This window comes from Hypanus sabinus, chromosome 31 (genome assembly GCF_030144855.1).
Source record: "Hypanus sabinus isolate sHypSab1 chromosome 31, sHypSab1.hap1, whole genome shotgun sequence".
Classification (NCBI taxonomy): domain Eukaryota; kingdom Metazoa; phylum Chordata; class Chondrichthyes; order Myliobatiformes; family Dasyatidae; genus Hypanus; species Hypanus sabinus.
The window spans coordinates 33,066,029-33,080,319 of record NC_082736.1 but is presented as its reverse complement, the minus strand read 5'-3'; the positions used below and the strand labels follow the sequence as shown (position 1 = coordinate 33,080,319).

Here is a 14,291-nt window from a genome sequence, read left to right as displayed (position 1 = left end):
GACACAGTGGTGGCCAGGTAACAACCTCGCCCTCAAAGTCCCAAAAAACAAAAGAGCTGATGGTGGATGACAGGAGGAACGGAGACAGGATCAACATCAACGGGACTGGGGATGAGAGGGTGAGTGGTTCCCAGTTCCTCGGTATACACATCACCGGTGATCCCACCTGGACTGTACACACCGGCTCTGTGGCAGAAAAAAGCCCAACAGCATCTCTTCCACCTCAGGCGATTGAAGAAGTTCGGCATGAGCCCCCAGATCCTCAGAACTTTCCACAGGGGCACCACTGAGAGCATCCTGACTGGCTGTATCACCGCCTGGTACGGGAACTGCACCAACCTTGATCACTGGGCACTGCAGAGAGTGGTACGGACAGCCCAGCGCACCTGTGGATGTGACCGGAGAGTGGTACGGACAGCCCAGCGCACCTGTGGATGTGACCGGAGAGTGGTACGGACAGCCCAGCGCACCTGTGGATGTGACCCTCCTTCCAGCGAGGACATTTACAGCAGCAGGTGCGTAAAGAAGGCCTGGGAGATCATCGGGGACGCCGGTCACCCCGACCGTGAACGGTTTCAGCTGCTTCCGTCTGGCAAATAGTGCCGCAGCGTTAAAGCCGGGACCGACAGGCGACGGGACAGCTTCTTTCTACAAGCCATTAGACTTTTAAACTCACACGTCTGTACATTCCGACACAAAGGTTTTTACTCTCTCACTTTGTGGGACGGTCGTGAGATTTAAATGAATAGGATATTCCGTCATTGTGAATTATCCTGCGGTCAGGCCAGGGTTGAATCGGTGGGTTAAGGTACGGTGTGGCTTGCTGGGCCAGAATGGGCTGCATCTCCAAACAACAAAAACTTATCGTGAATAACACACAGCTTTGCTTGTTGCTGGGCAACCAGAGGTCAATGATTCCTTTTGAAGCGAATTGGATCAGCCGGAAAAATGAAGCTATGGTCCGTTCAGCCGCAGCTACGCACGGCGGCACGGTTCACAAGGAGCTTTGCAGCTTTGTAAGATCGGGACTCAATCCCCTCCCGCTGTCTGTCAGGGGTGCGCGTGTCCTCGCCGTGACCGCGTGGCGTTCCTCCCACGTCCGTGGGTTAGGGTCAGCGAGTTGTGGGCGTGCTAACGGTGGCTCCGAAGACTGGGCACACTGGCGGGCTGCTCCGTGCTCGATTTGACGCAAACAGCGTGCTTCGCTGTAAGCATCCTGATGCCCATGTGACAAACAGAACGGATCTTTAATCTCCAATCTTTTCCCGATTGTCTTTTTGTACAATCAAGATTAACGGGCGACCCAGCAGACTACTTTAATTATGGAGGGGGAGAGGGAGAGGAAGATAGAGTGGCCTTTGGCAAAGGGGGGGGTTTGATAAGAATAAAAGACCGAAGTCGTAGACCCGACACCTGCAAGTCCGGACCGTTGCGAACTCCACTGATTAGCGAGTCCCAGGGGTCGGGGGCCCGCCTGAGCCCGGAGTTCCAGGCCCACAGTTCAAAGTCCCGCAATCGGCAAGTCAAGGGGTCGATGGCAAATATGCGGAAGTCGACGTCCCTGGGTCGGCAGGTCTGGAAGTTGGAGACCTGTTGCCTGTGAGTCCGAGACCGGAGGCCCGAAGGCGGACTGCCCAGGGTTTGAAGGTGCGTGAGTGCACGTGTGTGTGAAAGAAGGTGCTGCTTTGCTGCTGTAGTCTCGTTGTCGCTGTTTGTACTGCTCTGTGTTGTGATCATATTATGTTGCTCTCGGAATGTGTGGTGACACTTGCAATCAGACAGTGGGCTGAATGGCCTCAATTCTGCTCCCGTGTCTTATAGTGGGATCTGGGATCAGCCATGATGGGCTGAATGGCCTACTTCAGCTCCTTAACACAAATGACACATTGCCCAATATGTTTCAATGTACTCGGAATAAATAAATCTCAATAAACAGTCACTAATAAATCTAAATGCCACAGACAATTCTGCCTGCAGGTATTATTGATAACTTTGTACGTTCTTCACTTACCTTCCAAATCCTCCACCCCCTCCTCCTCCGATTCCTTCTGGGGGGGTTTGTGGAAAGGCAGCGTGACGCCCTGCAACAGGGAGGAGCGAAAGTTCAAGAAATCGTCTCCTTGGACCGCAAACCCTCAAACATTCAGCCAGCTTTACGGACAGACCCCGCTCCAGTTGCGGGAGTTAGGAACAAACGCCGGAGGGGAGGACGAGAGACAAACGAAGGATAAACGAGAATTATGCACAGGACGAGTCCTGATGAAGGATCTTGGCCTGATACGTCGACTGTTCATTCCTCTCCATAGACGCTGCCTGACCTGCTGAGTTCCTCCAGCACTTAAAGTTAAAGTTCTTGAGGTCATCATAGCTGGGGGAGGACGAGCTCCCAGTGGCGTGCATCTCAAATAGCCTCTGACAACTATCCAACTCCTGGCCATCACATCTGGCTTGGCTTCTAAGCCTGGCGGAATAGTTTCTACTGACAGAAGGGTCCCGGCACCTTAAACCCAGTCACCCCAGTCAGACGGGGCTCGGCGGCCGCGATTGGCAGTCCATCTCGGAGAAGGAAAACCTCAAACCTCACAGGGGAGGCTTCGGGAGTGAACCCAGAGGGAAAAATCCAGGAGCAGGACTCCCTGAGGCAGTCCTACGTTGAGTTCAACGCTGACTGGCAACTCCTGCGACGCCGCTGGTGCCCAACTGTGTCGGTCTCTGCCGTTCCCTTGGTGCGTGGAGAGGGGGAGCTCGCTACACGGGCCGCAGCTTGCCCTCCATATCGTGTGTGGAGGCTTGTGTATTTAGTCAGCTCGGATTCAACACCCATGACCAACCCTGACCAACGGAGGGCATCAAGATGCCAACTGACCTGCACTTCACATCTACAGGGATCGCGTGGGTCATCTTCTTCCACCAGCCCCACTGCCGAGGTCTTTGTCCGGCAGGGGGGGGGGGGGGGGGGGGATTACAATGGCGTTCAGTAGCGACTCCTCCCAGCTCATCTGTGGAAACAGCTTATTATCTTTGATGCCTCTCCTTTTCCTTTCTCAAGGTGGGTGGGGTTCCGTCGAAGACCCTGACCTGGAGCTGCACTCCAACTTCAGTTCTTTGCGGCGGTAGGACCCACTTCCGGGGGCTCGCGACCGCCCGCTTCTCCGATGTCCCGAGGAGGTGGCCTATCGGAACAGCGTGCCTTCGGGGGATCTGAGGAGCTCTGGCCCCGGGGACGAGCCGACTCCGTGCCAATGCGGCCAATTGAGGCGTCGCGGGAGAAAACGGAACGTGGGGAAACAGTGGATCGGCCGTCGGGGGTGGGGGGGGGGGGGGGCTCTGTAATCGGCAAATGGTGCACCCTTGCCCTCGCCCTCTCTCTCATTGGTAGGGGAGAGTTTGCTGCCAATTCGTGAGTCGGCGGGAAAAACACAGCGCGACAGTCTTTATCAGCGGGCAGTTTTGTTATGCCTCCCCTCTCGCTGTGAGAGGGTGACACCTCCCTGTCCTTTTACTTGGGGGAGGGAGAGAGTCTGTGGTGTGTCGAATTGTTGGGCGAACGATTAGTTTTTGTTATACTGTGGACAGTGGCCTTTCTCGGGGGGTGGGGCTTTGCAATCACTTGCTGGGTGGGTGGAGGGTGCCGATGCTTTTTTTTGCTGAAGTACGCGGGAGAGGGAAGAGTCGTCGCCTGCGCGCGGGGGGGGGGGGGGTAGGTGGGGATTTGGGGGGTTCTAAAATTTTTACTGTCATTCATTCTTTGGGGTACTCTTCCATCTTTGTGGATGTTTGTGAGGAACAAGAATTTCAGGAGGTATATGGTGTACATTTCTCCAATATTAAGTGGAACTACTGGACCCCCCCCCCAGTCCTTGGGTGACCCCACCAAGCGCCAGGTGAACAAACTCCAGACGAAATCGCTCTCTCAGGAACTCAGTAGCCAACTCATTAAGAACTCAACACGACAGGGTGACAATCCCCGGAGAGGGATCTGAAAGTAATCTGTAGTCTCTCTCCAAGGCGAGTACAGCCGCCGGGAGAGTAGACAGCGGAGCCGCTGTGTTCCAACTGGGGGTAGCATGGTGCAGCACTGGGACTGGAGTTGATGCTGACCCCTCCCCGCCGTTCGTTGGGCAGAACAACAGACTCCGGGTCGGGACTCTCCCATAAGTGCTTGCTATTCTGTATGTGCAAGGACTAGGCCTCAAGTCGTGGCGTCGCCTGTTTACAGCTGTTGGGGGAGAGGCGTCAGAACCGGTGCGCTCCACCAGGGGGCGGTGTGGCCGGAGTCGGTGCTGCCCCCTGGTGTTCTCTCTGCAGAAGACAAGCTCTGCTGACGGATGGCTTGAATTTATCGCGCGGCTGTATCTCCCTGTATTATGCGCACTTTGTGCTGTGTGTGACTGCTGCTACCGCGTTTTGTACCTTGACCTCGGAGTAACGCTGTCTCATTTGGCTGCGTTCACGAGGACGCACGCATGGTTTTAATGACAATTAAACCTGAATTGAAGTACGGGGCAGACCGCACGGAGCCACTGTTACTGCGGTAACAAAGTCCGAACATTGCACGAGTACTGACCTCATACAACCGGGAAGCCACGATGCAGCGGCCGGTGCTGTTTATCCCGTCCAGGGCCACCACCTGCAAGAGCAAACACCCCTGTGGTCAGATCTAATGCCTCAGTATACACTCAGAGGCTACTTCATTAGATACACTTGTGCACGCAAGGCTTATTGAGAAAGTAAGGAGGTCTGGGATCCAAGGGAACATTGCTTTGTGGAGAAATGGTTTGACCACAGAAGACAAAGAGTGGTTGTAGACGGGTCATATTCTGCATGGAGGTCGGGGACCAGTGGTGTGCCTCAGGGATCTGTTCTGGGACCCTTACTCTTCGTGAGTTTTATAAATGACCTGGATGAGGAAGTGGAGGGATGGGTTAGTAAGTTTGCTGATGACACAAAGGTTGGGGGTGTTGTGGAAAGTGTGGAGGGCTGTCAGAGGTTACAACGAGACATTGATAGGATACAAAACTGGGCTGAGAAGTGGCAGATGGAGTTCAAACCAGACAAGTGTGAGGTGGTTCATTTTGGTAGGTCAAGTATGATGGCAGAAAATAGTATTAATGGTAAGACTCTTGGCAGTGTGGAGGATCAGAGGGATCTTAGGATCTGAGTCCACAGGACACTCAAAGCTGCTGCGCAGGTTGACTCTGTGGTTAAGAAGGCATAGGGTGCATTGGCCTTCATCAATCACAGGATTGAGTTTAAGAGCCAAGAGATAATGTTGCAGCTATATAGAACCCTGGTCAGACCCCATTTGGAGTACTGTGCTCAGTTCTGGTCGCCTCACTACAGGAAGGACGTGGAAACCATAGAAAGGGTGCAGAGGAGATTTACAAGGATGTTGCCTGGATTGGGGAGCATGCCTTATGAGAATAGGTTGAGTGAACTCGGCCTTTTCTCCTTGGAGCGATGGAGGATGAGAGGTGACCTGATAGAGGTGTATAAGATGATAAAAGGCATTAATCGTGTGGGTAGTCAGAGGCTTTTTCCCGGGGCTGAAATGGCTAGCGCGAGAGGGCACAGTTTTAAGGTGCTTGGAAGCAGGTACAGAGGAGATGTCAGGGGTAAGTTTTTCACTCAGAGAGTGGTGAGTGTGTGGAATGGGCTGCCGGCGATGGTGGTGGAGGTGGATACGATGGGGTCTTTTAAGAGACTCCTGGACAGGTACATGGAGCTCAGGAAAAATAGAGGGCTGTGGGTAACCTGAGGTAATTTCTCAGGGAAGGACATGTTCGGCACAGCTTTGTGGGCCGAAGGGCCTGTATTGTGCTGTAGGTTTTCTATGTTCTATATCTAATCAGCCAATCGTGCAGCAGCAACGAAGAGGAGGTATTTTATTTTTTAATTTTTATTTTATTCATTTTTTATTTTGTTGCGATACAGCACAGAATAGGCCCTTCCAGCTTTTGAGCCTCGCCACCAGCACCCCGCCCCGATTTAACCCTGGTCTTATCCCGGGACAATTTACAGTGACTAATTAACCTACTGTACCTACCGGGACGTCTTTGGACAGTGGGAGGAATCCAGAGCACCCGGAGGAAACCAAGGTGGTCACAGGGAGGACGTACAAACTCCTCACAGGCAGCAGTGGGAATTGAACCCAGGTCGCTGGCACTGTAAACCCTTGTGCTGACCACCACACCACCGTGCCACCCCTGAATTTCTTCAGCCAGAGGGTGGTGAATCTGTGGACTGCCTTCCCACAAATGCCTAAGTCACTGGGTACATTCAAAGCAGAGGTTGACACACACTCGATGACTAAGGGCGTCAAAGGTTGCGGTGGGTGGGGGAGGCAGGAGAATGGGGTTGAGAGAGAAAATGATGGGATGGCAGAGCAGACTTGATGGGCTGAATGGCCTAATTCTGGCCCAATGTTCTTCACGGCCACGTTCAGCAGCAGTCGCTCTCCAGCGACCGTCAGGCCCTCGATGAGACCTGCACGATTCTAACCGCACCTCTGCGATGGAACACTGCCGTCAGACTGGTCCCCGACTGTGCCCGGCTTTTCTTTACGTTAAGGTCCTGCTCTTGCACGCTCTTTTCCTCCACTGTATGGGACAGTTTATATTCCGTGCGCTGTCTGCCCCCAAGTCCCCGTCATCGAGGGGTCTGCAGTGGAAAGGGCAAGGAGCTCCAAAGTCAATATCTGGGAGAATCTACCCCGGGCCCAACACATCAATGCAGTTACAAAGAAGGCGCGACAGCAGCTACATTTCATTAGGAGTTTGAGGAGAGATGGTTTGTCAACAAAGGCACTCACGAAGTTCTACAGACTGACTGTAGAGAGCAGTCTGACTGGCTGCATTCTGTCTCGTGTGGGGGCTCCCATGCACTAGATTGGCAGAAGCTGTAGAGGGAGTTCAGCACACACAACCCTCTCCACCCATGAGGAAATCCTGAGGTGAAGGCAGCCTCAGGCATTGAGGGCCCTCCTCCCATCGCCACTATCAGGGAGGAGATACAGGAGCCTGAAGACACACACTCAGTGTTTCAGGAACAGCTTCTTCCCCTCCGCCATCAGGGAGGAGGTACAGGAGCCTGAAGACACACACTCAGTGTTTCAGGAACAGCTTCTTCCCCTCTGCCATCAGGGAGGAGGTACAGGGTCCTGAAGACACACACTCAATGATTCAGGAACAGCTTCTTCCCCTCCGCCATCAGGGAGGAGGTACAGGAGCCTGAAGACACACACTCAACGATTCAGGAACAGCTTCTTCCCCTCCGCCGTCAGGGAGGAGGTACAGGAGCCTGAAGACACACACTCAGTGTTTCAGGAACAGCTTCTTCCCCTCTGCCATCAGGGAGGAGGTACAGGAGCCTGAAGACACACACTCAGTGTTTCAGCAACAGCTTCTTCCCCTCTGCCATCAGGGAGGAGGTACAGGAGCCTGAAGACACACACTCAGTGATTCAGGAACAGCTTCTTCCCCTCTGCCATCAGGGAGGAGGTACAGGAGCCTGAAGACACACACTCAGCGATTCAGGAACAGCTTCTTCCCCTCTGCCATCAGGGAGGAGGTACAGGAGCCTGAAGACACACATTCAGCGATTCAGGAACAGCTTCTTCCCCTCTGCCATCAGGGAGGAGGTACAGGAGCCTGAAGACACACATTCAGCGATTCAGGAACAGCTTCTTCCCCTCACATCGGGCCTCTGAACACTACCTCAACAATACACTCAAACGAGCTGGAGGAACTCAGCAGGTTGGACTGCATCCGTGGAAGTTCCTCCAGCTTGTTTGTACGTGTTGCTTTGACCACAGCATCTGCTTCGTGTTTACTCAACAATATGCTGCCTTTTAGCACTTTTTGCTCAGCCTCTCTGTAACTTCTTCTAACTTATAGTAATTTGTATGTACAGTTGCCACAAAACAAGAAATTTCACGACGCAGGTCAGAGATAAAAAACCTGATTCAGACACTACACTGATAACCTTTCTATCACTGTGCGCCCATGACGATATACTTAAGACTATCCCTAGCTTAACCTATAGAGTGGTTTCCCTGCTGCAATGCACACTGGGTAAAATATTTCCCATTCCACCCAACCTTCTGCCACCGGGCCATAATTATCAAAGCCTGAACGCAGTGTGAAAATCTGTCAGTGGTCTCAACATTTTTAATTACGGAAACAATTTTGGTCCGTTAATAAACTTTTTGATATTCCAATTAAAAAAAAAATTAAATTGAAATGATTTTATTTCTTATGTCCTTCACGTACCTGAGTAAATATTTTTACGTTATGTCTGAATGCGCACTGTGCAAATTATAGTGATTCTGAATAAACAGTATGTACAGTGAGAGGTCGTATCTCGAGTCTCGCAAAAGGTCACACATAGCGCCCAGCGGTGAACGAGCCTTGATGCAGCTCAAACACGCATGGACCGAACGCACTCTGACAGCTCCACGTACCTGCCCCGGGAAGAGAGAGTATTCCTTTAGCTCCGACAGATCCACCGGAACTTGCATTCCCGCTGAGTGCTCCAGATCTCCCTGCAACATCACTGACTTTGCGTTCAGCTTTCCATTGCTGTCACAGGCGATCTGTCCCAGAAACTTCACTGTTTCCTGCAATACATGTAATTAAGTTCTCAAGGGCTGCAATACCGAACATTACCAGCAGCTGGCATAAAGACAGGGTAATTATTTTCAATGCAATGGATAAAGCAGGAGCCAATTTATTATAGAAACATAGAAAATAGGTGCAGGAGTAGGCCATTCGGCCCTTCGAGCCTGCACTGCCATTCAGTATGGTCCAACTCAAAACCCCTGTACCTGCTTTCTCTCCATACCCCCGATCCCTTTAACCACAAGGAGCACATCTAACTTCCTCTTAAATATAGCCAATGAACAGGTCTCAACTGTCTCCTGTGGCAGAGAATTCCACAGATTCACCACTCTCTGTGTGAAGAAGTTTTTCCTCATCTCGGACCTAAAAGGCTTCCCCTTTATCCTTAAACTGTGACCCCTCGTTCTGGACTTCCCCAACATCGGGAATAATCTTCCTGCATCTAGCCTGTCCAATCCCTTTAGAATTTTATATATTTCAATAAAATCCCCCCTCAATCTTCTAAATTCCAGCGAGTATAAGCCTAGTCGATCCAGTCTTTCTTCATATGAAAATCCTGCCATCCCAGGATTATGCAGGGTTTGAATTGAAACATCGACTACCCCTCTCACCCGATGTTTTGGGCTGAGACCCTTTGGCAGGACCATTTGAGTTACTGTGGCCAGACAGCCTCTGACCTCTCTCATTAACAAGGCGTTTTTGCCCACAGAACTGCCGCTCACTGGATGCTTTCCTGTTTCTCATGCCAATCTCTGTAACCTATGCATGGAGAGCTCAGGGGATCAGCAGATCCTGAGTTACTCCAACAATCGTTCCACTGTCAATTAGGTCAGTTAGGTCACATTTCCTCCCCCATTCTGACGTTTGGTCTGAACAAAAACTGAACCTCTTGACCGTGTTTGTACACTTTTGTGCTTTGAGTTGCTGCCACGTGATTGGCTGATTAGATATCTGCATTAACGAGCAGCTTTACGGGTGTAGCTAATAAAGTGGCCTCTAAGCGTACATGGCAATTAAAGATGATCTTTAATGGAGACAATGCCAGATGAAGGAAATGACTGTACTTTTCTCATCCCCATTGACGCTGCCTGGCCTAGTGTGTGTGTGTGTGTGTGTGTGTGTGTGTGTGTGTGTGTGTGTGTGTGAGAGAGAGAGAGAGAGTGTGTGTGTGAGAGAGAGAGAGAGAGTGTGTGTGTGTGTGAGAGAGAGAGAGAGAGTGTGTGTGTGTGTGAGAGAGAGAGAGAGAGAGTGTGTGTGTGTGAGAGAGAGAGAGAGAGAGTGTGTGTGTTGGCAGTATAAAGTCACTTTTCAATGGCTGAAATTCCAAACATTACCAGCAGGTGGCATAAAGCCACAACTTCTCAATGGAGGCATCATCACCCTTATCAGGTGCCATGCCCAGTTTGAGCTTTGTCTGCCATGGCCCACACACTCCTGTTTTGGGTCAAGTGGATCAATTTATTGGTATTCATTTCCAGTTCTCTGGCTGCCACCTCCATCATCATTTGCCTTTGCCTTCCTCTTGCTTTCTTCCCTTCAATCTTTCCCATAATTACCGTGCATTCTAACTCCTCTTTCCTAAGCACATGTCCCATGAAGTTACGTTGCCTTATCATGATCTCATACATCATTTCTCTTTTTGTGCTTGGTCTGTTCATGACATCCTCATTAGATACTCGTTTCGCCCATGATATTCTTTGCATCCTCCTCAAAAACCACATCTCTGCTGCTTCAGTTTGTTTCCTCATGTTACTGGATATTGCCCAAAATTCTGAACCATATAACATAACTGGATAAACGTAACATTTCAGTACTCTGATGCAGGTTGTCATGCCTAATTTGGTGTTGGTCAATATACTCTTCATTCTCGTAAAGGTGTCTTTTGCCATCCCTATTCTTTTTTTGACGTCCGTGTCCCCTCTGCCATCTGATGTCACCCAGCTTCCTAAGTAACAAAAGTTCTGTATTTGTTTTATGTCTTCTCTGTTTATTGTCAGCCTGCAGATAGGATTCTCCTTCTTTGTGGATATCACCATACACTGTCTTTTTGCAATTGATAGGTAAACCCATTTTTGCACTTTCTTCAACAACTATATCAATTAAGCTTTGTAGTTCTTCCTCCGTACTTGCAATTAACAGTGTCATCCGCATATCTGAAAATATTGATGCTTTCACCGCTAACTTTGATTCCCAAGATGTCTCTTATTTTTTGTAATATTGTTTCACTGTACACATTAAACAAATCGGGGGGGGGGGGGAATACCCCCTTGTCTAATGCCTCTCTTGATTTTCGTAAACTGACTCACTTCTCCATCTGTTCTTACAGCGGCAGTTTGTTCCCAGTACAGATTTCTGATTAGGCGGAGGTCTTTCGAATCTAGATCTAGAGTTTCCTGTAATAGTTCAAATAACTTATTGTGCTTCACTGTATCAAATGCTTTTGTGTAGTCGATAAAACAAACAAATCTTTTTGCACTTGAGTAGCTCGTTGTGATAGTATCCTTAACATCAATATCCCGTTTCTTCTACCTTTGAGTTTTGCAAAACCACATTGTTCTTTACCTATTTCAGCTTGTATCTTACTTTTAGAATTTTGATGACAAAAGCTTAGAAGTATCTTGGTGATATGACTCATTAAACTTATGGTCCTGTGTCATTCACATTCTATTGCCCCAGGTTTCTTAGGAAGAGCGATAATACAATGGAGGTAATACTGGATATTACCAGCAGGTGGCATAAAGACATTTAACATCCAGATCGTAAACGCCTGGATGCATTACAATCTCAAGAACTTCTGATTTAAAACCAATTACATAACCACAAACCTGATTCCACGCGTCAGAACAGAAGCGAAGCAGTGGAGCCTGGACCCAAGACTGAGGGACAAGCTGTTGTTTGACCACTTTTAAGCGCCGGGCCAGATAGGAATGGTCGGCTGCAGGCTGAAACGAGACAGCGGGTCCCATGCCCGTGAGCCACTCAAAGTGGCAGGGCCCAGGTCCAAGAGCGAGGAAAGCCTCTTTTGGCTTTGCCCCCTCCTTCCCTCCTCCCACACCAGCAGAAGCAATGACCACCCCCCCCCAAACAGACCTCGATCAAAGACTACAGCCTGCTCCTACCGTTCGGCATCTCACCTGTGCCAGCGTCGCAACTGGCCTGAAGTCCTCGATGTTGTGATGATCTGACAAAGACTGGGCCAAGTCCTCAATTCTGTAGTTTAAAACTGAAATGGGAAACAAAGTCAGGAATCAGGAATTCCTACTTTCCCCCCCAACAATCTCATGCTTCAAGTCTTGTGAGCAAGAAGTTTCACCCACCCAGGAAGGCAATATCAAATACCAAGGATTAAATACACAGGTATCTCCTCTGCCTAATAAAGAGCCCTCAGTGTTCTTCCTACTGCTATAGTCAATCCACTGCAAGACATGACACAAGATGCTCCCCTGAACACCACTGCTGTAACGTGTGGTTATTTGAGTTACTGTCGCCTTCCCGTCATCTTGACCCGGTCTGGCCATTCTCCTCTGACCTCTCTCATTAACGAGGCGCTTTCACCCACTGAACTGCCGATCACCAGATGTTTTTGTGTTTCTCGCACCATTCTCCGTAAACCCTAGACCAGACGTTCCCAACCTTTTATGCCATGGACCAACACCAATGGAGATGAGCAGTTTCTAAGATACTCAAACCACCCCATCTGGCGCCAACAGTCATTCCAGGGCCACTTCGATCACGTTTCTTTCGCACTCTGACGTTTGGTCTGAGCAACCGAACCTCCTGACCATGTCTGCATGCTTTTATGCATTGAGTTGCTGCCACAGGATTGGCTGATGAGATATATGGATTGACGAGCAGGTGTACAGGTGTATAGTAAGAGTATGAGACAATTATTAAATATATTACAGATTCAATATGTAGTATAGGAGGGAAAAGTTGGAATGTTTTCAATAGATTAAAAGGTCGTTTGCCAAAGGACCAATTACTGTGCTGTAATTTTATCAGTTCTAAAACAGCAAGGATGTGATGCTGAGGATTTATAAGGCACTGGTGAGGCCTCACCTTGAGTACTGTGAACAGTTTTGGGCTTCTCATCTTAGAAAAGATGTGCTGGCATTGGAGACGGTCCAGAGGAGTTGCACAAGATGATTCCAGGAATGAAAGGGTGATCATACGAGGAACGTTTGATGGCTCTGGGTCTGTACACGCTGGAATTCAGAAGGATGAGGGGGGGATCTCATTGAAACCTTTCGAATGTTGAAAGGCCTAGACAGAGTAGATGTGGAAAGGATGTTTCCCATGGTGGGAGAATCTGCCTCAGGATAGAGGGGCGCCCTTTCAAAACAGATGCAGAGAAATTTCCTCAGCCAGAGGGTGGTGAATTTGTGGAATTTGTTGCCACAAGAGCTGTGGAGGCCAGATCATTGGGTGTATTTAAGGCAGAGATTGATTGGACATGGCATCAAAGGTTACGGGGAGAAGGCTGGGAACTGGGGTTGAGGAGGAGACCAAGAAAAGGATCAGCCGTAATTGAATGGCAGAGCAGACTCGATGGGCCAGATGGCCTAATTCTGCTCCTCTGTCTTATGGTCTTATAATACAAAGGGCCTCACTTTAGAATAGAAATGAGGAAGAATTTCTTTAGCCAGAGGATGGCAAATCTGTGGAGTTCATGGCCACAACGCTGACCCCAGGACCTCGTTCCCTTTACGGGCTCACCCTTTTCAACGCCAGCTAACCGAGGACGTCCTGCACTGGGTCAGTCAATGCGCTCGGGGCGGAGGCGGTCACTTTTCTTGTGGTTTAACTTTACCTTCGGGTGTCGGGGCGGTGAGGCATCCCCTACCAAAGGAGGGGGCCAGGCGCTCCCTCCCTCTGCCAGCCACCTCCAAAACAAATTATTGTCTACTGTAATATCTCGTTAACCCCTACACTACCGTGGTGCCCAATTTTCTTTTTTCTTAACTTCTAGACTTCCTTCTCTTTCTTCGGTCTGGGCTTTGGGAACATTTGAGAGAACGGCTGCAACCATCGCTTTTTTTTTTAAACGGCGTTCCCGACTTCCGGGGATGTTCCCCGGAGCCAATGAAGCTCGTGAAACCCGAACGTAGCCACGGGGCGGCCATTACCTTCTCGGATGTCGTAGAGCTTCTGGAACATGTGCTTAAACCTCGTCGTGACCGAGTCCTCGGGGGCGGTGAAGAGCTGCACGCTGGCGCTCCTGCCCCCCGCACCGCGCCACGCGGCCCCGCGGACCACGCCGAAGGAGGAGACCACCTCGCCGCGGTTAGTTCTGGAGCCGTACTTCTGCGACGGGGTGGCACTGCGGGGAGAATAGGTGAGGAGCAACTTCTTTAGCCAGAGAGTGGTGGATCTGTGGAATTCTTTGCCACAGGCCAAGTCATTGGGTATATTTAGGGCGGAGGTTGATAGATTCAGGGCATGAAGGGATACGGGGAGAGGGCAGGAGACTGGGGCTAAGAGGGAAAATGGATCAGCCATGATGAAATGGCGGAGCAGACTCGATGGGCTAATCCTGCCCCTATATCTTATGGTCTTATCATTTTAGGGTGTTTGGAGGAAAGTATGGGGGGAGGAACGTCAGAGTTTGACATATTGTTCGAGCTGCCGAGGTGGTGGTCCAGGCAGATACACTAGGGACATTTTTTAAAACCC

General features: G+C 50.1%; 1 protein-coding gene across 1 annotated transcript in view; it reads right to left on the bottom strand.

The window, feature by feature from the left end:
• pola2 (polymerase (DNA directed), alpha 2) overlaps positions 1-14,291 on the bottom strand; it is a 77,576-nt gene that overhangs the window by 48,720 nt on the left and 14,565 nt on the right. Inside the window, exons 6-10 of the mRNA XM_059955361.1 lie at positions 13,745-13,938; positions 11,753-11,841; positions 8,462-8,617; positions 4,568-4,630; positions 2,012-2,081 (exon numbers count right to left, since the gene is read on the bottom strand). Of these exons, the coding sequence (XP_059811344.1) occupies positions 2,012-2,081; positions 4,568-4,630; positions 8,462-8,617; positions 11,753-11,841; positions 13,745-13,938 (572 nt within the window). The remainder of the gene's footprint in view (positions 1-2,011; positions 2,082-4,567; positions 4,631-8,461; positions 8,618-11,752; positions 11,842-13,744; positions 13,939-14,291) is intronic.